At 43.6% G+C, this 24,836-nt stretch overlaps 1 protein-coding gene across 1 annotated transcript in view; it reads left to right on the forward strand.

The window, feature by feature from the left end:
• The first annotated feature begins 266 nt into the window (after positions 1 to 266).
• The window catches only part of enah (ENAH actin regulator), a 128,405-nt gene continuing 103,835 nt past the window's right edge, over positions 267 to 24,836 (forward strand). Inside the window, exon 1 of the mRNA XM_065963868.1 lies at positions 267 to 780. Within this exon, the coding sequence (XP_065819940.1) occupies positions 776 to 780 (5 nt within the window). The 5' untranslated portion in view covers positions 267 to 775. The remainder of the gene's footprint in view (positions 781 to 24,836) is intronic.

Genomic DNA, 24,836 nt, shown 5'->3' on the forward strand with positions numbered 1-24,836 from the left:
CACATGTTGCAGGTTTGGTAAACTATATCCACTAAAAACAAAACAATAAAGTTCTCTGTAAGTCATTTCGTTTACTGTGTTTGTGAACTGGCTCAGAGAGACTTGCTTTTTCCTACCCAACCCAACCAAAATGAGTCAATATTCAACATTTGAATAAAAGATTTGGCATAATTGAATAAAAAATAGTAGGCTATGTTGCCAGTGTGGCTGGGCAGCATCAAATTCCGTTTTTTTACAGTGTGGCCATGAACGCAGCACGTGTTGCAGCCAGCAGGCAGCGGCAGCAGACCCGGTAACCGAGCGGCACAGCGCCGCATCACGCCGACCAAAGTGCGTCAAAAAAAGACCCAAGAAACGCGACCATTGCCCACTTTTCTCCCAAGTGACTCGTCGTCACCAGCGAAGCCGCGATGCGTTAGATCATGTAGGGTTTGGTCGTTTCTTTTTTTAAATCCACATTTTCTTTTTCTTTTCTTTTTTTTGTAATTTTTTTTGTATTTTTTTTTACCGGATAGCCTGAAGAACTGTGAAGCCTCTTTATCACGCCGCCGGATTCCCTTTCATCTAGCCGCCTGTAGCTTTGAACCGAGCGGTGAACTTTTCTTTTTGAGTGAGTGAGTGAGTGAGTGTGTGTGTGATAGAGAGAGAGAGAGAGAGAGAGAGAGAGAGAGAGAGAGAGAGAGATAGTGTGTGTGTGAAAAGTACAAGTCACCCCCCATCCGTCGTCGACACCCAAAGGAGTTTGTGATATATTTGGCCTGACAACCCTTTCGTCATGAGGTAAGAAGCTCCCGGTTGTCTTTTAAGATGAAGTCATTATGGAGAAGAGTGCGCTAACATGATGAAAGTGTGGAGAGGAGGAAAACTACAGCTGAGATATTATCCCTAAAAACATGTTGCTTTGAGATGTCATTGACAGCAGCACTGGTTTCAAGTATGCTATTGGAGTGTGTGTGTGTGTGTGTGTGTGTGTGTGTGTGTGTGTGTGTGTGTGTGTGTGTGTGTGTGTGTGTGTGTGTGTGTGTGTGTGTGTGTGTGTGTGTGTGTGTGTGTGTGTGTGTGTGTGTGTGTGTGTGTGTGTGTGTGTGTGTGTGAGAGATATTAGCTTTATTAGAGGGTGTACACTGTCAGCTTTCTGCACCGACAGGCTCGTCCAACGTTTCACTGAATCCGTGTTGCGTTTGAGGACGTGCATGGGTTGGGAATGGCGCTCTGCTACACCACCCACACTGCAAGAGGGATTATCTTCCAGCAGCACTGGTGATGGGTTTATTTAATGCCACATTGTGATTGTTTAACAGTTTGCGCACTTTTGTCAGCTGTGTGTGTGTGTGTGTGTGTGTGTGTGTGTGTGTGTGTGTGTGTGTGTGATATTATTCCCGTGAATGTCTCACAATGCAATGACCATGCAAATGAGAAGACAACAAAAACACTTAATTAGAAGTTCAGATTGAGTTTTTCACAGGTCAAAAGTGACCCCAAGCTCAGTGTCCGTAAGTAAGGGCTGGGCAATTAGTGGAGTTTTAGTCCTCCCGCGATCATGAAAACAACAAAATTCTTTATTAACTTTTATTTACCTTCACTCATTTGTTTCCATATTTTGCTTGTTTTTTTTTTCAAATTGTTCAGAATGTAAAAGTGTTCAGAGCGCTGAAGTTTGTTGTGAAATCAACGAGCTAGATTTCATGTTTAGTGAATCGTGATCTCTAAATAATCGTGATTATGATCTCTGATAATCGAGCAGCTTGCCGCCTGTGCGGGTTGCACTAAAGTTCAATCTAGTTCAGAGACGACACCTCAGGTGCGTCCAATGGGAGGGAAGATCAGATCACAAAAAAAAAAATGGAGTCCTCCTTTTCCTGAGTTCTAGTTTAAAGACCTATGAGCCTAAACTCTCCCACATCCTGTCGCTCCCTGAAAATCATATGAACACACACCCTCTTCTTCTGTGCTCCTCGTCTCCTCCTCCTCCTCCTCAGAAGAAAGGTCCGAGCTGTTTACTGAAGAGTGAACACATACAAACATACTGTGTGTCCAAAAAGTAGCTAATTTCCCGTCTATCGTTTTGGTCACCTAGCAACTTGCAAAACAACAACAGACACATTTCAGCTCAAGGCCTTCATCAGCGTCCACGCTTGTTTTGCTGTTCTTAATGCAAACTTAAAGGACATTTGTGTGCTGAGTTTTCCGTCTCTTTTTAGTCTTGTGCACCTGAAACTGTGTTTTCTGTCGAGTGTGCTCCTTTTTTTTTTGCTGTTTTTGCACCGAGCAACTTGCAGCAATTTGCGGATGTGTGTCCTCTTCGACCCACCCACTGCGTCACACACTTCATCCTACCTGACAGGACCTTTATGCTTTATTTCTTTGGTTTTCTAAATGAGCAGTGTTGTTGCACAAAGCTTAGAACACCTTAAATCTTTGTCATATCCTCTAAATGTTGTTAGGGCCGCATTAAATAAAAACAGGTTTTATGTGACAAATACATTTGGTTGAGTAAACCTGGTACAAAGACCCCCTTGGATCTGAATTTGTTTGTTAGTTCCCCTCATGAATATGTCCTTAAAATGGCCCGAGGCTGCTGATAAAGCAGAGAGCGGTGCTGTGGCTTGATTCGGTCCGACACGTCGAACACAGCGCAGCAGTTTTTGTCAGATCTCTCCCCTTCCTTCTTTTTTTGTTGTTGTGCTGCTCTGTTCCATGCAGAGAGAGAGCTCAAATGTCACATCAGCTTCTATGGAAGAGTGTGACCCTGTTTTTTTGCTTCTTCTTCCATGATCTAACTTTGTGTGTTCAGAAGTGAGAGGTGCAGCAGGGATGCATGGGGCCGGCCCCCTTTAAGAAAGCCCCTAATTGAATCCAGCTGTTGGAATCTCTCAGTAGGCCGGGCTGTGGTTAACAATAGCTTTGGTTGTTTTATAGAGCCTCTTGTTGTGTCCCTGTATCCCACAATGGAAACACTTACTTTTCATCTCAATGATTTCCCGCTCCTCCTCACGTCTTTAACTTTTTTATTACTTCTTTTGAACCTTTTCAGTGTTTGTCGGACATATCGACCACTCAGCTGAAGCGCAGACGATGATGTGTTAAAGCATTTGAACTCCATTTGTTTCCTCTGTTACCATTCAAAGGGAGAAATGTGTGTGTGTGGAGGGGACATATTGGTGTGTCTGTGGGGTCTAACAGGTGTGTGTGTGTGTGTGTGTGTGTGTGATTGACTGGAAGGCCTAGGTGCTCAGAGCTGAATCTTTGCAGCTGTGGATTAGCGTGCAGTAAGGTTGTGCCCACACTGAGGGCGGCTGTGGCTCAGTGGTAGAGCCTGTCGTCTATTAACCGAATGTTTGGGGGTTCGATCCCCATCTCCTGCAGCCCATGTCAGAGTGTCCTCGGGCAAGACACTTATCCACAAGTTGCTCCCACTGCTTCGTCGGCCAGTGTATGTATGGATTAGTAACTTCTGATGGTCTCTTTACTCAGCAGTCTCTACCATCAGTGTGTGAATGTGTAGGTGTGACCTGTAGAGTAAAAGAGCTTTGAGGAGTCAGAAGACTAGAAAAGAAATATAAAAGCTCAAGTCCATTTATTATTTACCATTAAATAAATAATATAAAACAGAAAATAAAATAAAATATAATTTTAATGTTTCAGTAATTTGCTATTCTATTTATGGTTTTATTATCTCTGAAATGTGAAAAAAAGAATACATAAAAGAGTCAAGAACAACGTGGGTGATATGTTAGACGTCTTGTTTTGTCTCACAAGCAGAGAACACACACAAGGGGATTTCATTTTCTCTGATTCATGACAGAGAAAAGCAGAAAATCCTGCATGACAAGTTAGAATGTGTCGCATTTTGTTCACTGTGTTTACTTCAGGAAATAGTTTCTAGTACTTTCTCTGTCAGAATTGTTCATGGTGAACTTGTTTTCTGCACATTTCTCCACTTACCCTCTGTACACACACACATATATATATATATATATATATATATATATATTATAAATTATGTTAGAGAAGCCTAACCAAAGATACAATATGGTGCTTGGTTAGAATCCAGCCGCTGCACAAAGTGAGCCCAACATCTGCAGGTGTTGTAAATGACCTCTCACAAGATTTGGATGAGATTTTGTCCTGGCCGTGAAGGTCAAAGATGCCGGCCTGGAGCACATTCCTAAACCACGAGGGCGAGGGTGCATTTGTAACGCTGGTCAGCTTGTTTTCTGTGTTATGTCATGCAGCACCCAGTGCTGATGTCAGCTTATCTCGGGCGGGTTGATAAGCGGCAATCGTCATGGTGATGAGGCTGTGAAGTGTCATGGTAACAAGCCTTGACAGCTGCTGAAAGGGCTCTTGCCTCCCAGGCGCTGCAGGTTCATGCCACAGATGAATGACGGGAGGCTGTTTGTGTGGATAAAGTCCAGCCCCAGCCACTCCAGGGTTTAAGTTGGACCGCAGCCACTGATGTTATCCCATCCTGATGAGGCATTAACGAGGTCAGCCTCAGGCTAATTAGAAATGAAAATAAATTGGTCCTGTTCATTGATTCAACAGACTCAAAATGAAGACACTAACTCAAGTCCCTAGTTGGGTTTTAAGTCTCGACTGAGAGGTCGACGAAAAGAACAAGTCACAGTGAAGGCAGGAGGTTCTGCTCATGAGACAGATTCATAGATCATATTGCTCTTTCACAATAACGGGGAAATCAGCATTCTTCACCATGGAGACTGCCATGATGTCATATGTGTGTGTGGCCTCAGTAACACACCGGTTGCTGTTTGAACGGCTATTTCTAAACCTCAGTTAAAGGGATACTTCACCCGTTCAAACATGAATCTGTGTTGACATTGGGTCATATATGTAGAAATGTGAAATACATTTTGAAGTTGGTGCCTTCTTGGCTGAGAAAGGGCAGAAAGTGTCTTTTTGGCTCATGTGGATGAAAGACACCAAATCCCAGAATGCACAGCACCGCAGGCCACTCCCACTAAGGTCCTCTATTTACAGACATGTTTACTTCAACACATCAGGCCGTTTCCTCAACTGATTAAGAGATTTCTTCCAGAATTGATCTTGGAAATTCCTGTCAGAAAACAGACTCTATGTCTGTGTCCATAGACAAACACCGACACTACCAGTCCGCCCCAGCTCGAGCCGGCCCGGGCTCCTCGTCCTTATGTCTTATGGCCGGCGGTGGTCAGCAATATAGCTGCGAGATGGCTGCTACCAACAGGCCGGTCTTGTGTCTTGGCTGCTGCGGCCAGCGCCGGCCCCAGCGGCCAGGATTTGACTGGATAATCCCAAAAGGCACCAACACCTCATACTCTGCCTAGAGGTCAGGTCCATTGACTCCAAAAAAGGAAAGCAGAGGTGACAACATGCAGCACAAGTGTCCAAGTGCTCATGTAGACATTACTACTTAGATATAATTTGAATGATCGTCATTGAGCCCGGCTGTAAAGACGTTTATTTTTGTTGTGAAGTTTGACATTTTAAGCATTGGAGCATTACTCTAAAGATGAATTTTTGAAGCCTGAGTGGCGTCAACGTTTGTTCCTGCAGGGGGCGCTGGAGTCCCATCGATGGTGGTCTCCATGCTGGAAATGATGTCTCACCCTAACTTTTCTTGAACCTAATGACAGGCTGAGAGCTGGAGCTGAGGCAGGTTTTAAGCCTTTTTACAAAAAGTTACATCGCGCCCGCCTGTCAATCAGGTCAGCTACACGCCTAATTGTGAATAACTCTTATCCTTCATCAAATCAAAACTGATGACTCATCAAAACATTCACCCCCCCCCCTACAGTGTGTGTCGATCAAGACATGAGCTAATCAGACCTATTTGGTTTTTTGAAACAGGCTGTAAACATGTTAATCTCTGCTGTAATAACAGCCTTTTTGAATGGGTGTGTATGTGCCTTACTGTACTTCTGCAGCAAACCTCAAGTGGACATTCGAGGAACTGCAGGATTTTGCACTTTATAACACCAGAGGTTACTGCTTGATGTGGACCCCCACCCCAGGGGGATTCAGCTGATTCATCAGCTGAATCAAGAGAAAGAAGACAAAACCCCAGGCTCCAGACCTTCAAAGTGATCAGTTATTAGACACATACTTTAAGTTTGTAAATCTCTGAAATTGCGTTTTCTGCTTTATTGTCGCCATCATAATGCAGAGACTAATCCTGATTTCCCTTCACGTCATGCTGCTAATCCATGCACAGTCATTGATGTGACGTTGTATTACTCTAATGCCAGAGATGTGACCATAAGCTTGAATTATTCATATAAAAATGTCAACAAAAACTCATTAAAATGGACTAATCAGCTGGAAGTTTCAGTTGACCTAATCATTTGAGTAATCCCATCCCTCTCTGTCCCCGATTCTCGGCTGCTCTGAAGGTTAACAGAGTTTTAAAATGTTCAAGCAAAAAATAAAACAAAAGCTCTGCTCATTTTCTTTTGAAGTTTTTTGATTGAGACTGGCTTCCTGCCACCATCTGCTCGGTTCACTCCTCATCTCTCCCTCGCTCTTTCTCTCCTCGCTCTCCGCCAATCCATCCTTAATCTCACTCTCTCATTTAGCCCCTCAATCTGCTCCAAAAAGAGCCGCTTTACAGGCTTTTCTCTGCCAGGTCTTTCTTTTAATTATTATTACATCCATCCATTCCCAGCCAAGTTTTGATCCTTCACATCTCCTGTCTTATGTTTCAGCAGTCTACTGACTGACTGTTTGCCGAGGGAAAGTCAACCCAAGGAGGAAATGAATCCTAGCTTGTGTCTGAGGCAGACAGAGACGTAACTCTATCAGGATTAATGCTGAATCACGACAGTAGAAGTGTAACCACACGCAGCGGCCATGGCAGCAGATCACTGTGGTCAACATGTAATTGTAAGGTTTGTGGCCTCACTTCTCTTCGGCAGTTAATGGAGCACTTTACTCTGTTTTATGTCGGACTGTAAATATCAAAAATATCTCCAAACTCCTCTCATGTCAACGATGTTTTCTCCTGCTGTGAGCCGGTACACTCAGTGTTTTCTTCAGTGTAGCTATCACTCATTTCAGCTGTGTTTCCATTCCTATTCAAACGTCTCTAAGCCTGCCCACCCATATCCCTGCAACATGATTGGCTGTTCATCGTCTTTTTCTTCTTCTCTTTTTATGTCGGTTGGTAACTAAAACAAGGCGCATTAGCGGCCCCCCACCCCCCCACCCCATCCAAGTGTTTGGGTGGTTTAATTACAAGTTTAATTTATCAGACTTCTATTGAACATTTTTTATTTTTATATTGAGAACAATTATATCAAACTAATTATTGTTGTAGTTTTATCTCCCAGGCCTAAATCAAAGTTTATTGATTTAGCAAATTTAAAGCAACCACATTGGACCAAAGCGCTGTACAGGCTTAATGCACGCACTTCACCAGAGTCATCCCAATACCTGATATTTAAAATCTTAACTGACTAAAATCTGATTGGACAGGAGAAATAACAACAACACAGCCTGTATCCATGAGATATGATTGCTTACATTGTTCAACGACTTGGCTCAGATCATATTGTGTCTGACAGAACAAATTTATTGAACGATTATTCTTTTTATTCTGTCAGGCTACAAAATGCTTTGACTTCAGGAGAAACAACCCCATACAGAGCACCAGAAAGACCTTTATCTCCACCGACAGACAGAACAGATAACACAGATATCTGAATGAATCACTCTTTTTTGAGCCTGTAAGTCAGCTGTTGTTTATTTTCCACACTCCAAGACCAGACACCAGCTCAAACTGCAAAATAACCACCGACAGGCAGTCATAACACATACTAGTGTTGAACATAGAGTAGTATGTTTTAGCCTCAGTTTGTCACACTCGGTGTCCCGTTGGACCTGGTGATTCAAACCAGCAGCCCTCCTGTCATAAACTCACTTCAGTAGTAATCTTAAGGCTCCCACCTCCCATCATGCCCCGTGATCACATGCCCACTTATTTGGTCACGTTGAATGACACTGGTGTCTGTCAGGAGTCACTGCATGAATACAGAGATTATTACAGACCAGGTCAAAAGGGAATGATCCCCTTTCTTCTTCTTTTCTCTAGTCCCTCAATTAAACAACTTTAATACGCGAGGGGAGGAGTCAGCCATCCCATCCATGTAAACACGCTGTAGATATGACTCAGACGACATCACAGACAGTGGGACTCAGGTGTCACACTCATTGTAGACAGTCATGACTCACAGAGTTATTTTCTGAGGATATACTTGATTTTTGCTACATTTAAGCTTAAAATGTTGCACATTCAGTCTTTAAAGGGCGCAAAACAGGCCTAAAATCATCAAGTGTGTAACAAGCTTAAATCATTGCACCTCGGTTTCAGTGTTGTAACTGTTGTCATTTCTGTTCTCTCTTACCTTTTTAAATCTAATAAAAAAGCTGGGGTAAACTGGTAACATAAGGTGTAACTTTCGATTTGTAGTAAATCCTGATGTACGTGTGTCTGATATGCTGGAAAGCATTTCCAGTTTCTCTCGTCCTCGTGTCACTTCCATCCCCGATCAGAGCGGGAAGGTGTGATCAGCGGATTAGCAGCCGTGTCTCACCGACACATCTGCCCAACCTTCTCTCACACAAGCTCACACCCACCTGTTGAGGCCTCACACATCTTTCACACTGCGTAGCTTCACAACCACTAAATATGTCATCAGAGCATGCTGCCAGGATTCATTGTAGCTTGAATGTTTATTTTTTTCAACTTCTGACCAGGTCTACATGATCTCTTCTGGAGTGATAAAAAAGGTACTTCTTATTGCGTCATGGTTAAACACTTGTTTTTGTGATTGCATAGCTCTAAATATTTCCATCAGTGTGTGTGTGTGTGATTGACAGGGGGGTTGTGTGTGTTTAACCTGTGAGGCGTTGTTGTCACTGTCCGGTGGGTTTGGTGAGCTCCTGCCACTGACATCACTGACTGTGAGACCAGAACCCTGCCCAGGAGTCTGCAGCTGGGTAGGGCTCCATGTAAAACAGACTCATGGAGGCTGGTATAGGAGTCTGACTAAATAGGAAACCAGTATCTAAAACTTTGTATTTTCAAGCCAATCAATGTTGGCTCATATGTTGATCTCTCCTGAGAGCTTTGTGTTTTGTGTTGGGAGGGTTTCATTCAGGCCCCCCTGCTGCCTGCAGGACAATAATAACTATCAACAGCTCCAACTTTAGCTTTCATAGGTAGGCAAATACTTTGAAGTGAACAATTAGTTTCCGTTCTCGCTCAATGACAACAGACCATTCAGAAATACCTTTGTTATGAAGTTCAAGAGCATGCACACGCACGCACACACATGCACACATACAGGGAGGGGCCTGTCATTTAGTTCCATAACAACTATCATGTCTTTGCCATGCTTAAGACCACTGAACACCCCTCCCCCCCTTCCAAATAGTTCTGTCACCAGAGGTTGTCGTCCTGGCAACCTAACAACGTTTCCAAATTGAAAGTCTTTGTTCAGCCAATGGCAGCCTGGCTAGATCTTGAATGAATGGAGAGGAGAAATAAGAGTCGCAGCTCCAGGAAACAGAGAGACGGCGAGGGAGGGAGGGAGGAGTGTAAAGTTGTGAAACGGGTCATCCACATCGCAGTCAGGCCTCATTTGGCCTCCATAATGAAGCGACCCCGGACAAACCCCTCCATCTTTGTTCCCCTGAACAATGGCTGTACACTGAGAGAGAGAATCATCTAACACATGAAGTCCGTGCGGTCAGCTGGGCTCAACAGGCTGGACCGGGGGGGGTTAAACTGCTTTAACTTTTCACATCATCAGACTGTTGATCTGCACGTTCAGTAGTTATACTGGTCCAACGGTGAGGCTCCTTGCTGCCCGTTGTCAGTGGAAACGGTTGGTTTAGTTTCGATTCGATCGCTCGAATCAGTCGGACACCAAGTCCGTCTTCTATTCAGGTGTGTGGCTTATTCTAGGAAACTGTTTTCTAACAGCGTGAGAACAGCTGTGTGTGTGTGTGTGTGTGTGTGTGTGTGTGTGTGTGTGTGTGTGTGTGTGTGTGTGTGTGTGTGTGTGTGTGTGTGTGTGTGTGTGTGTGTGTGTGTGTGTGTGTGTGTGTGTGTGTGTGTGTGTGTGTGTGTGTGTGTGTGTGTGTGTGTGTGTGTGTGTGTGTGTGTGTGTGTGTGTGTGTGTGTGTGTGCCTTAGTTTGTACTCGGCTCACATCAGCTCTGTGTTAACTTTGATCTTCAATGATTCCCTAACAAATTAGACTGTGTGCTGCAGCTTCTGAAATGATACAATGTTCAACTGTGCGGACTTGTCTGAGTTAAATTATATAAGGCCACAGACACACACACAGACACAGTAGTGCTGTGGTCATGGTAAAGGAAGTTGGAGTCATCTCTTACCTGGGCGTCCTCAATCATCAGTTTCTCTAATCACCAGACCTCTGACACAGTGAACCTATCAGTGTTGTTTGTGCACTCACCTCTTTCTCTCCCAGTACTTAACCCTGTGTGCGCATGTTTGACCTGATGAGGCTGACCTGTCCGCTTGTTCAGTCACCGAGGCTCCTCCATCTGTGGGTGGGACTGCCAGCTGTTGGCGCTGCAGCAGGGCGGTGTGTTGAGCATCATGTGACTGATACGTCCAAAGCTGCATCACTTTAAAGAACTGAAATCTGACCGTAGCCCTTTTCAGACTGCTTTTCTATTCTGCTAACTAAGCTCAGCCGTCATCACGTCTTTGGTACATTCTTATTGATTCTGCAATGATGTAATATTGGTTTCCCAGTCTGTGAATTCACATCGTGTTTCAGCGTTGTGGAAGCTCCACACACACACAGCGCTGTGCTCCCCCACTGATCCTCGCTCCCCTCTGTAACACCCATTATGCCTCCGTGACATTCATATTGAAAGCAAAACATCACAGAGATGTAAATATGGCAGCTTGAAACGGCAGTCTGAACAGGCATTACGTATATTTTCTTTAAAAATTCAGCCTCTGCTGAGGAGCGGGTGTGAGGTACATTGTTGACCTTGTGAACAGCATTTTGAAAAAGATTATTAACTACCTGTAATGTCTCAGGCCTTTTAACTTCATCCAGCAGTTTACAAAGTTACATCTGATTTCTGAAAAGTTTATGAAGAGGAGTACAAAGAGCGATATATTGAAACAGAAAGAAACCTGAAAAGGATTTTAAAGTTTACTCTCTCTCAGGTTTTATTTCAGCTCTTATTTCCAGCTCCCTCTTCGCTGCTCAGCAAATTTTTTTTATAACTGTGTCTTACTGTGAAACTCTGCCAGAGCCAAAACCACGTTCTTACATGTTTAACTTTATTTCAGCCGCCTTGAACAAGTTTTGTCGTCTGCCAGCTTTGTGCTATTTTGTCCCTTCAGGCTCTCCGTAGATAGTGGTCCTCAGTGTCTCCCTGTAGTCTCAGTGATGTAAAAGAAGAACACTGCTGCATCTTTGAATGTCTCATTTCACTTTAACAAACTCTCAGACAGCTCAGCTGATGAGTCCAAAGTAATATCCACCTGATGACATCACACATTGACCTTATGACATCACACATTGACCTTTGTTACCGTTCCTTTGAGCTGTTGGACGTCAGTTTGGACCTTAACCACTTCCTGTTTCTGAGTTTAATTTCATGTCCTAGCCTTCCATCTACTAGAAGGGCCTTACTCTATTTCAAAATAAAAGCACAAAACAAGTAAAGAACTCTCAGCTGAAGACTAATATATAGCCTTATATATATATATATATATATATATATATATATATTTTTTTTTTAATGGGAATGGAATTTAAAACATGAGATTAAAAATGGGATTAATTGCTGAAATTTAGAAATTTAGCGATCAATCGAATTAAATTTTTTTATTTTTTTGACAACTAATTCAGACATTCTTAAAGAGCTGCTCTAAACTCTTGTCTTCAGGCTTCGACCAGAGAAGAAATCGAACAGGATGTGCAGCAGAGCTGTCGTCTTTAAATTCTCATGGCAGCGCGTCCCCTCGTCTCTAAAATGAGACACTTATTAAACTTTCAGAGGTCCCTGGCGGTAACACTTTCTCCACGGCCCCTGACAAACCCCCCCCCCCCCCCGTCTCACAGCTGCTGCTGCTCACAGCGGCCTGCTTCTCACCTGTCGACACTTGAGAACACACACTAATAGTGGTGGGTGTTGGTTAGCTGTGAGCTTGACCAGGGGAGTTGCTCTATCTACTGTGGATAGTTTGTAACGCTCACTGTAGGTGCTACTCTAAATGTGTCTCTTTCCTGTCTTTCTGTTTTCTGCTTCAGCTTTCAGCAACAAAAAAACGGTTATTGATTGTACTTCTGCATGCTGTTCTAGGGTCGTCAGAAAACACAGATACTCTTTGAGTAGTTGAGTCTGAGGACGAGGTGACACAGTCTCTTGTAACCTGCTTTATGAGTGGGGATGATCATGCCTGCTGAGGGTTTCCAGAGGGGGTTTGTCATGGGGGGGTTACTTGAGGCAGGCGATAAAAGGTAGTCAACAACATCATCAGGTGGGCACCCTCCTTCCTAGTTGTTTTGATGACAGGCCCACGACAACTCCAGAGGGCTCATCGGCAAAATCTGGCGTCCCAGGTGTGCCCCCCTCTGCTTTACCTCCCCCTACTCACCCCCATTGTATCATGTTTTTTGAGATGTCAGATCAGTAAAACTACAGATCTGCCTTTTCAATGTCATACAGGAAGTAAACTTTATTTACCAAGATTTGTCCTATCATCATATCTGCCAATAGAAAGTTCTGATGTGTGCGTGCGTGTGTGCGTGTGCGTGTGTGTGTGTGTATCCTGGGCATGAGCAAGAGCAGCTCAGACAATAATCTCCACGGTGGATATTAGCCAGATTACACCAGATTACTGCTTTCTCTGCTGGACATCACAGAGTCCAGCGCTGCGTGAGGTCACAGGGTTTGATTGGTTTTTTTAACCTTTTTTTGGGACTCAAAATAAATTTGTTGTGCTCACGTGACAAAGACAGCAAAGGGCAAAAGGACTCATACTGAACCGAGTTTCATCCCCTATTTAATCTAGAAGCTATAACATTTCATCCATGCATTGTATTAGTGTTTGCACAGGGCATCACTAAGTGTTTGTTTGTGAACACCTATCCCCCAAACAAGTGGGCAGGAGGCCGGGTTAAGTCGACAGTCAGAAGCGGGATTAAAGAGGTGAGACCTGGACTATACACCTCAGCCCAGGGAAGACGCTCTTAGGCTGCAGTGCACAGCCTGAGCTTTCTGTGCTGTAAAATACACCAACAGTCCATTCACACACTGGCAGACCTTTTCTTTTTGTCACTTTCATCATCACAACTATTTGGTATGAGAACGTTGGTCTGCTCCACAGCTGCAGTGTTCTCTGTGGGAGGGTCAGTGTCCAAACACTGGAGTCAAGATGTCCATATATATATTTTAATTTCTCACAAATAGTTTGCTTTACAAATTGTAAGAGTTAAGGCAGCTCATAACTTCAGTAAAATGATATCTGTGGGTTACAGGTTAACCTTTTCAATGTGTTTGCTTCCACTGGCTCCGCGGCGCTGGCTTCTATTTTTGCCTGATGCCGGAGCACGGCAAATCAATTTACCACAAAAAAGATCGGTCGGGACGGGAAGTCAGACAGCGAAACAACATAGACCTGCCTAGGTAATCCAGAACAGTCAGTTTTCACGGATCAGAACAATGACCGTATAGTGTTTTAAAGGGTTTTATTAGGTTTTATACCACATACATGGTATTATCTTGCGCTGTCCCAAGTGAATTTGTAAAATTACCGCAGGAATACCTTCGTCTCGGCACTCCAGCTGTCCGGTTGGGCTCGCAGTCTGCGGGTGTTGACGGACGAGGGTGCACAGAGCCATAACAGAACGGAGCGGATACACGATGCACACGTATCTGATGGAAGTTCTGAGTTACGTAAAACATCATGTTGAGTTGAATTGTTGGACTCGGACTCAGGAGACTGCACTTCTATTCTCTGATGGATCGATTTCAACCATTAAACTTTCATCTGTCTCTGTTGCTTTGATGGCACCACTTATCATCTAACAATAGAACATCGTTTCATGAAAGTTAATAATAGAAACGTTTTTTGAAGAATTTAACTCTTCCTGACCAGAGCTCGCGATTTATGTGCTCACTCTAGACGACCCGATAGTCAGACATGACCTAAGAGCTGGCAGTGTACGGGTGAAAGCAGCACGGAGCATTCACAGTTGTCAATAGAAAACTCCCACAGACGGAGGTTGAAGTCAGATCTATGTGTTCAGTTCAACATCAATATCGCCCGATATATTGACCCTGTTGACAGACATCGGCAGTGTAGACGATGTTTATTTGTTGTATCAAATCATTTTAATGCTGACATCTAATAGACCAATCGACAGATTCAGAGGAGAGACTTTCTTATCGGGCAGAGGAAGTCACCCGTAGGGCAAACTCTGACTTGTTTTCATTTCAAACACGAGAGAAAATGTCGGCACTGTGGGAGTCTGACTGAAAAGAAGTCCTGAAACAAAGAGCGATTTTGGTATCAGCCCTGATTTTCCCAATCGGTGCTTCTCTTCTGTGTATTTCTGTTGTCTCACATGCACGACACATGAACATGCACTTCACACACCGGTAAAAACTCTAGCACACCCAAATGCAATCTGCATCAATAATAACAAACACAAGCTAACTAGCAGCTATCTTATCAAATATTCCCTGTCAGCTGAAGGTCTGCAGATATTCCCTGCTCGTTTCTTTCATGATAGGTGGGAAGAGACAGATTAAACAGGAATGCCTGCTCTTTTGTCATTTTAAATAATATTTTACCTGCTTTTTGTAAATCGTCTCCAGATAACATTTGCTTTGAATTGGTGCTATACAAATAAAGATTGATTGATTGTCCGGTTGTGCAGGTCAAATCAGGGAAAAATCCCAAGAATTAGGCTCGTGGCTCTGCTCTCACTGTGCAATCATGTTCAGTCGATTCAAAGATGAAATGAAAAATGAATCGAAGTAATATAGTGAGTGTCAGCAGCTGTAGAACAGAGGTGGTTGGTTGTAACAAGCAGGCGTTATCATGGCAGCTGCAGAGGCCAACCATACTAACAAGTGCAGCCCTGCTTGCCCAAACGAGTGCAAGAGCCAAAAAGGTTATGAGGTGCATTGGTGTTTTCATGAAAAAATGAAAAGGAATCTTTTTCAGTCATCTCATAATTTTTTAATACAGTCTCATTTTGTAAAATAAATCGTGAGAGAATCGTATCGTCCAAATCATCCAACTGGTTTGGAGCAGCTGATCAGGATGTGATCGATCGTCATGTCTCAAGGTTCACTGGAAGACTCACAACCTGCGATCAGTGGTACAATGATTTAAATCATCCTGAAATCGCACAGTGTGGTACAGGCTTTACAGGTGTTACTCCAGGCTACTTAAACAATTGACAGTAGACATTTTAAATGAATCAAGCCGATTACACCCAAAAGAAGCCTTCGGTCAATTATTCATTTTTGATAGTAATCTGCACAGAAGAAACCAAATGACCTGAATAATTCAAATCCATTGTGTTTGTGTGCTCCACACTCTGCTGTACATCGTGTTTGTGCTGTTAGTGGGTCTGTACTGTCAGTGTAAGCGCTGCACACACACATGTAGCTCTAGGCAGCAGATGCCACTGGTAGTAAAAACTGGAAGAGGCTTATGTGGCAGGCTGTTATTCGTCCGCCAACCAAAGGCCCACCACCCATACCGTGCCTGCCAGCGTGCGTGCGTGCGTGCGTGCGTGCGTGCGTGAGCTGCTTGATGATGTGGTCCTCTTTAATTCCTCTCACACTCACAGGCAGCCCGCTCTGTGTAATAACTGTTAACATTCAGGGAGGGTATATGTGAGGCTGAAAGCTAGGAGGCCAGTGTTACAGCTTTTGGTTTTAGACTCTAAGTGTTAATGTATCCAAAGAGAGAAACAGGTGGCCGCTCTGTTTGTCCATCTGTCCGTCTCTCTCACAGCAGCTGTCTGTCCGTCCCCCCCCCTCCTCTGTCTGTGATGTCTCTGCTTAGGGTCGAGGGTCATCGTCAGTCGTCCTGTCCTGTTAAACACATGTAGTGCTACTTAGTAAAAGTAACACCCTTGTTTGCTTGAGGCAGCAGGGTAGCTGTTTGTTTGTTTTTGTGGATTTTTGAGAGTTAGAGGTGAATCATGGTTGTGCTGAACTTTATTAGAATTTATAAGAGCCCAAATGCACGTTTGAATTGCTTTGTTAACAGATGTGTTTGGTTTGACCAGTGAGATGCAGCCCAAACATATATCCAGTGTTCTGCAGAGAAGTGAAGCTGTTTTCACATCTGCACTCCTGAAAATATCTAGATCATATCAGGAGGACTTCTCCTGAAATCCTCAGGATCTTGTTTTTCACATATGCGCCTCACAGCAGGAGGTCCTGTCAGACGGGAGGGGGGGAAAGTCACAGTGAGAAAAATGGAAAAAAAGGAGAAGAAGCTGATATTCCACCTTTCTTATTCCTCGTTAAAATGTGTGTGCAATGAGCAGGACACAAAATCAGCACCTTAGGACACAAATGACTGCTGGCTGTTTTCAGCTTGTAAGATTCATCAGCTGTTCTCTCTCTCTCCTTCTCTCTCTCCCTCCCTCCTCCTTCACTGTCATTCTCCTTCTTTGTCTTCATTCATTTCAGTGTTGTTCCTCTTGCTCTTCTCACACTCCACCTCTCAATCGCCTCTCTCTTTTCTCCGTCTTTCTCACGCCCACACTAACAGATGGGTCGTTGCTATTGTTTCACGCTGCACACACAGCCAAATTATTAGGATCCTGACAGCAGTTATGATGGGTGTGTGTAAATATGCGAGTCTGTCTGAGAGGAGAATATTCCAACAGTGCTCAGGTCTGTGCTGGCTCTTATTATTAGTATTCAGGTCCAGCCCCGAGCAGGGCTTAAAGCCACAACGTTCATCAAATACACAACCTCCACTGGACGTCCAATCATTACTGGTATTGACTGAAAGTACTACAGCACCCACTGACTCACACAAACACAAACGTGCACACACCCAGGCTCATCCAAACACTTAGCAACACTGTCTGAATATCAACACCCCTCCCCTCCTTCTTCCCTCAGCTAGATCATTAAATCAATGACCTCCTTAAAGCAACATTATGCGACCATTTTACCATAAAATTACAGCGTCACAAATAATTTAAGGGTGTGCTGATGACTGTAATACGGCAACATAATCACCTTCATTAAAAGATCACTTATCAAAATAATCATTACTAGTGTTCCATAACGGCAGCAAAATTAAAGGTCTCATTTTCTCCTCCTCTTCAACCAGTTTAAATAATTCTCAGAGCTCCTCAAAACATGTCTGTGAAGTTTCTTGTTCTAAATCCACTCTGATCCTGTATTTGATCATGTCTATAAACCCCTCTATTTCGGCCCTGCTCAGAACAGGCTGTTTCTGTGTCTGTACCTTTAAATATGTAAATGAGCTGTGTCTGACCACGCCCCTCTCTTGTCAGACTGTAATCATCTTCTTCTGTAACTTTGCAAGTCAGGAAGATTTCAGGGGCAGTCTACCTGACATTTTCAGAGTGCAAATATGAAAACTGCTCGAGACAGAGTAAATCTTCAACAGTGTCAACGGTCAAGTTGCGAAACGCAACACTTCTTCTTAATGTTTCTTTAAAAAGTCAAGTCCCTGTGCCAAAGTGTCCCGCGTAGATCTGAGGATGGTCAGTATTGTTTTAAGCTTAGCTAATTGATCTATTTCCCTGTGAGCCAAACTGCTGTAAACTTACCAAGTGTTGTTCATATGTTTAACCCTCGATCAACAGAGTGATGACCATGCTGTCGGCCAACAATAGTGGAAAAGTGGAAACTTGTGGAGAACTTGTTGATTTTGAAATCATCAGCTCCATCGTTTGAGGACACACATGGCAGATTAGTGGACTCAGCAGTGACCCCCGCAAAATACTAGAATGATTTACCTTCTTCTTCTTCTTCTCACATCTTCACAGCAGCTCGGCCTTTCCATGTCACAGCCGGTCTCTAACCCTGTCTTCATTAACAGCCTAACACGGTGAGGAGCAGCGTTAGTGTCTCATCATGAGGGGGGGAGTGTGGGCAGGAAGGGTAATAATGAGGAGGGATGGGAGGCCACTCGCTTGACTTGTATAAATATTTTCAGTAATTGAGAAAATGCAAAGCAAAGAGAAAGCCAGGTGAGTGGAAGGGAGCTGGCAGCTTCATCGCTGTGTCGAGCTGTTTTTCTGGCTGAGCTCCTGTTTTCTGAGTGAGTCCTCGCTGGGTACAGAGCTCTCTGTAAACACCAACAAAACACATAAAGACTGCACCACACTTTCACTGTTATCTACCGACTTCCTGTTTACCCACACATAGAAAAGTAGAGTAAGGAACAGAGGATCAATAACCGTAAGAATTTGTTTTCTATTTTATTCCCAGTGTACTCTCCATCGCCACTGTCACTTCTCCCTCACCGACAAATCAAAATCAAGAGGAGGCGGGACTTCTGATATCAGCTTTGTCAACAACAGGGAGACACTAGTCTGACTCATCTTTTCGAGGTTGCCGTTTCCTGGGGCCTCATTCATCAACATGGTGTAGAAAGTCTTCTTAATTGTGGAATGAAATTTAGAATGTGTACAAAAAATATCGATATTTATCAAACATGTGGACATCGGTCGTACGCACATCTGTAATCAGTGTTGATACTGTAAGTCTCACATGTTCTTCTCCAGCAGGTTAGTGCATGTTGGGGGATATTTGCATTCAGTAACACCTCCAATAATCCAAATATGGTAACAACACACCTCAACTACTTTTTCAACTACTTCATATTTCTGTCAGCTGGTAGTGAGTCCATTGCAGTTTTTTTTTGAGGATCTGTCAGAAGGAAACCTCAAACACTTCTGATATGATTCAGTCTCTGTGGTCTTTCTCCTGGACCTCAGATTTCTGCAGAACCAGGTAGTGGACTTATCGTATTTTATTAAGCCCTTTGAAGTAGTAGAACGTCTTATTACTGCTGACTTTCAAAATAATGACATGGCAGTGATTAATGGCTTTGGCCTCTGACTTCATTGATGTTAGTTAGTAAATGATGCTGCTGCTAGTTTGTGGCTTTTGAACCCCGGGCCTCAGTGACTCACTGGAGCCTGAGATGAGGAGAAGGAGAGAGTTTCATTAATCTTAAATATGAGCTGACTGATAATGTTGATTATAGGATTCTTACTTTGTGGTGGACTTAAGTGTTTAATAGACTTGGAGTGTGAAGGTTTCTCTGATTCAAATCGATTCGCCAGTTTTAACGTTAAAGGTTACATCCCAGGTTTGTCTCCGTACCCGGGGGCCTTTGCTGCATGTCATCCCTCCCTGATCTTCCTGTCTATCTCTATCTGTCCCTTCAAATTCACTCAAAAATTACCCACCCAAAAATGCAACGATCTAGGTTTGCGTTACCCTGGATCGGTCAGAATGTATCACAAAGCGGTTGACGGTTTAAAAGTAATTAGCATAAGTGGCTTTCAACGAGGCGGACCACTTTCAAAAAGCTTTCCTTTGTGTCTACTTTGTCTCGTACAGCATCAGGAAGACAACGTCACCTTGCCGGACATCACTGTGAAACCTGTGATAGGAATGCTAGCATTAAGATTCAACAGATGACTTTTGCTGTTCTTTGTTGCTGACTGAGGCTCCGACCAAAAGAGGAAATGTTACCTTCAGTATCTGATGCAAATTGTCCGTCAGATCATTTCTGTTTCTTTGCTGAATATCCAGCCTTTCAGAGTCTTTGCAAAGAAACATTTGTTGTTTCTCGCTTTGAACATCATCTGAAGGTGCACACAGCATCGTTTCAATCTTGTCTTTTAAAAACATTAACTATAGTACATTTGCACCCTAACCCCATTACCAGGCAAGGAACAAGATATGTGCAAACACACATTCACAGTCCTCCTGATCCTCCACGTGATATACATCTGTGTCACTTTGCTCTCCTATCATCTGGACCAGATCATAGCCCTGCAAAGAGGTCCAGCACGCTGAGTCTCACCTGTTTGCCTCAGAGGTGATTGCACGGCAGATCGTCTGCGACACAGTATTTGTCATTTAGAATTATAAAACATGAAGAGGGAGATCAGACAGCAGTGAGACGATGAGCTTAAAAGACATGAAAAACTGTTTACTTCATACGACTTTGTTAAATCCAAGTGAAACTTCTTCCTCGTGATGAAATCACAGCGTCTATACTGAATTAAAGTGTTTGTAGCTTTAATAAAAGGACTAACAAGATAATTAACGAGGGCTTGCACAGCTGACTGTTTGCAGTCTTTAAAAATGCTGTCAGCTAAATCTGCTAACATTTTGTGAAACAGCTTCGCTCTCTTCCCGCAGGCTAGATTCCTCCTTTCCTCTCCACTATCAATCAGCCTATTATCAGGCTCTGTTCTCTTATTCTCTCTGTCTCTGTCTCTGTCTCTCTCTCTCTCTCTCTCTATCTCACCACACCACAGCAGCAGGCCGATCCACAGTTCTGTGATCTGACCACTGGAGACTCTGAGTCTTCTCAGTATCGTGGTCGGAATGAGCTGCCGAGGCCCGATAAAGGGGGCGTCCATTATAGAGAGTCAGACCTCATGTGTCCCAGCAGACTGCTCCTCATTTTGAGATTCCTGATTCATTCTTGTCCGTCCATCAAATTAACAATCGGGGAGTAATTATGAGTTTTATTTAGTGTGTGCTTGTGAGCGACGGGAGAGTTCTCTGGGCAGCGCCACAGCTATTAATAGCCACACTGTTGGTTGGTTTATTAGCATGTTACAGAGTTACCTGTTTGATGATTGTGTCACTAGAAGCAAACTGAACACAGACAGTGTAGCTAAGGCGGTAGAGCAGACGCCCCTACAGAGGCAAAGTCCCCATCACACCTACAAATGTCTATATATATATATATATATATATACATCCATCCATCCATCCATCCAGTCTTAATTGATTGTTTGTTCTAATTGAAAGAGAGGCTGTTTCTGTGTCTGTACCTTTAAATATGTAAATGAGCTGTGTCTGACCACACCCCCTCTCTGGAAGGGCTTGGGTGTACTCAGGCTTTCTCGCTCCATGTCCTATTGTTTACTACTGCCCTTTGTGATGTCATGAAGGGAAAATCTCCAAACGGCCTGTTTGAGCACACATTTTCTGAAAAGTGGAGCAGGCAGAAGACAGAGAGGATGAACTTTTCTCATTGGGGGGTTTGTAGATGGACTAGAGACACATTTTAGTGTTAGAGAAACATGGTGAAGCGTGTTTTGTATAGTATGTGACCTTTAAATCAACACAATTCAATGTGAGGTGGGTGGTGAGTCTTTAAATAGTTTTTGGTTAAGATCTCATCTGATCAACTTAAAGATGTCTTTGCTTTTCTTTGGTTCACAAATGTTTTGTCGTGGAGTGAAGATATACAGACTTGATGTTTACATCATTATGTAACATGTCTGCATGCACAGCCTTGTCATGGCAGGGAGACTGTGGCAGCAGTAACAAAACACAGACTGCACTCGCCCTCGCAAACCCAGGAAAACGGATCCATGAAAGTCCTAAATAAACCACCAACACGGTCACAAACAGACCCCTGTGTGAGCCGAATTCCACAGACTCAGCACAAACCGGCTGCAGAGGAGGCCGAGGCCGAGGCCGAGTGGGAGCCATCCCAGCAAAACCTTTTTTAAACAGCTCTGTTTCACCACAAAGGCAGGCAGTGGAAAAGTGGACACTTTATTTAGTTTAAGGATGCTTGAGGGAAGATTTTAAAAGCTGTGCGTGTGAGTAAACATGCCTTGCCCTCCTCCGATGTAACCTAAAACACGTAACACTGTTTCTGTGAGAAATGCAACGCTGTCTGACAGTGATTTGATGCTGTGAGGCTAAAAGTGTTGTTGCTGCAGTCAAGAGAGAGAAAATCACAACAATAAGCTGTCAGCTTTATCACCATGCACGCTCTGCACATTGCCCAAAGCTCGCTGATACCAGTATGCCACTGAAATCGCCCTCACCCACCAGAAGCTCAGCGTCTGAGCGCGACTGAAAAGAAACATACAGCGGTGCGTTTGGTTGTATAAAACTGAAAGTCATGATGCAGAAGTGTCGTCATTCCTTTGTGGTTACTTCTCAGATAGTAGAGCTAGTGCTGTGAAATGTTGCAGGTAGAAAATAAGAAAAGGCTTCTGTTATCTTTACACTCACTTGCAGGAGCTGCAGGAGAGATATTAGAGTTTGAGAGAACGACAGAAAGATAGGAAGAGCTTCAAACAAGACATCGACACTGCTTTCACTACTTTGGAATTAAAGGGTTCTGGTTTTAATTGTGAAAAGAAATAAGGATGAGTGGTGAGAATGGTAGGGTGTTGTAAATCTCATCAGTTTATTCTGCAGCCTGTTTCAGTGCTTTCTACCTGTCAGATGAATGGACAGGTGAGTCTAGTGCCCACTGTTATTCTGAAAAGCTCATGTCATTATCTGCACACACTGTTAAACTTCATGAAGGCTAACTGATAATTACCACACAGTCCGTTCATGCTGCGTTCCGTCAGCGCCACAGTTTTGCTCCGTCGGACGACTCACACCATACCCCACTGCGTCTATTTCTGGAACATAGATAAAAGGCTGAAGGAACGGAGTAAGTCCGCCCATAAGGGGGACAGGGGGAAGCTCTCTGAGTCCCAGCTGCACACGTCGACCCAAAGAGGTTAGCTAAAACATTGTCCATCCTAAATTCAAGCTATTATAATAACCATTACAAAAATTAGCCAGTACTTAGTTACTTCTGATTCACTAATTACAAAATGTAAACCCCATCTTCTTAAAATGCTGAGCCTTTTGTCTAGTGACGTCAAAGCTGCAGGTGGTTCCATTCAACTTAACTGCATCGAAAGGATGCAACCACAAGCCCTGTGATTGGATGATTTTTATTTCCTGCTTTTACGACATTTCCAGTATCTCTGCCGTTTCCTAATGTCTGCTGAAGGAAGAACGCTACAAGCCAGTATAATCAACGGCTGCTCAATTTTTATCAGCTCCAAACACAATAGCTTTGTTTCAGTCGCCATGGTTTCCTGCACACAAACATGCAGAGAATGGCGTCGATTTGACGCAGAAGTACAGACCGTGCTTTAGGCTGGCAATGTCAGACTGATGTAGCCAAACCAGCAGCAGCTCTAACAGCTGATTGGAGCCAGGCAAGAGGAGGCCAGGGGGCGGCTGGTTCTAACTCTTAAGCACTGATAAATCAAATCAAAATGTGGAAGGGTCCTCTCACTGGGCCTTTCAGGGGCCAAACTATTGCTTTGGGCGGGCCTGAGCAAAGAGAGGGAAGTTATGTGCTTCGTACACTGGACTTTTTAGATGAATGTCAGGATGTTCGCTCGTGGTTTCACTGCAGCTTAATAAACTGTTCTCATGTTGCACTATTACCCTGTAAGCGGTGTAAACAGCCATATAAGGGCAAAGTCTGTGAATCATACTGAACATAGATTGCAGGGAAAGGGACAGTGTAAGAAAGTTTATATGCACTTTCTTCCCTTATTTCTCCCCACAGATTGTGTTTCCATTGAAACCCTCTGTAACAGCCAGTTCTCCTGAGAAGTACACTTTGTACCATCTCCACTTCGACAGCTTCTTTTCATGCCCACAATGGATACAACGTTAGGTGCAGACTGTCACTGAGAGAAGCAAGTTTAACAGGCCATCAGGAATTTCAAGATGACAAACTCAGCCTGATGTGTCTGGGTTTTAACGTAATGTATCAGGAGAGAAACTCAAAGTGACACGGCGGACATGTTTCAGTCTTTTAAATATGTGTTTTTAGGGCTGTACCCGACTCAGTTGAATCTGATTTGGTCATCGTTATTTTCAGTGAAATCGTGTAGCTTTTCAAAAGGCTTGAATCAGCTGGAAATCTAAAGTCAGCAATATTTCATCTTAAAGCCCCAAAGGCGGACGAAACACAACGCAGAGAAGCTAATTTTAAACATGAGACGGCTTCATTCGGCTTTAATTAGCTGGTGTGTTTCCTCTGTAGAGGAGGAAGAGACCTCTGGATCATGTGTTGATGCTCCCCGTAAAAAACAACAACAACGATCTTCTGAACAACAAACAGAGAAGGACTTCCAACCTCAAAATAAAATGTAAGCCGACAATGAGCCCCTCCTGATGGTAGTAACCTCGGACAATAGCTGCTGCTATCTCTATTTTCACATCTAGTCCGTAGCCTTTATCGCAAAAGTGAGATAACTAAGTTCAGGCGTCATTACGTCTTTGTACGTTCATAATGATTCCGGGAGCTCCACATACACACAGTCAGATATGCACACACACACAGCGCTGCACACCATCACTGGCTCCGCTGAAACCGTCTTGCCTCTGTAACGCCGCTGTTACTACCTCCTAATCTGTCAGTCTGAATATGGCCGCTTTTACACATCGTTCTTCTTTTATTGTTTCTTTTTGACCATCTCAGGAGCAGCCACCACCAGCACCAGGCTCATCTTTCATAGGTTGAGTCAAACCTCTACAGCCTCCTACAGAGCGTCTAGGAGTGGACTATGCACGTTGTGGCTTTGGTGCAAAAACCCTTGAAAAAGAAACGAAAGCATCTCAGAACAAATCCTCCACTTTTACACCCTGAAATATTTGATCAGTATTTATATTGCAAACAGGAAATTATTTCATGGTATTTGGACTCTCTCTGTCTCTCTTTCACCCGCTCGTATCTTCATGTGTGTCTGC

This window comes from Labrus bergylta, chromosome 15, assembly GCF_963930695.1.
Source record: "Labrus bergylta chromosome 15, fLabBer1.1, whole genome shotgun sequence".
Classification (NCBI taxonomy): Eukaryota; Metazoa; Chordata; class Actinopteri; order Labriformes; family Labridae; genus Labrus; species Labrus bergylta.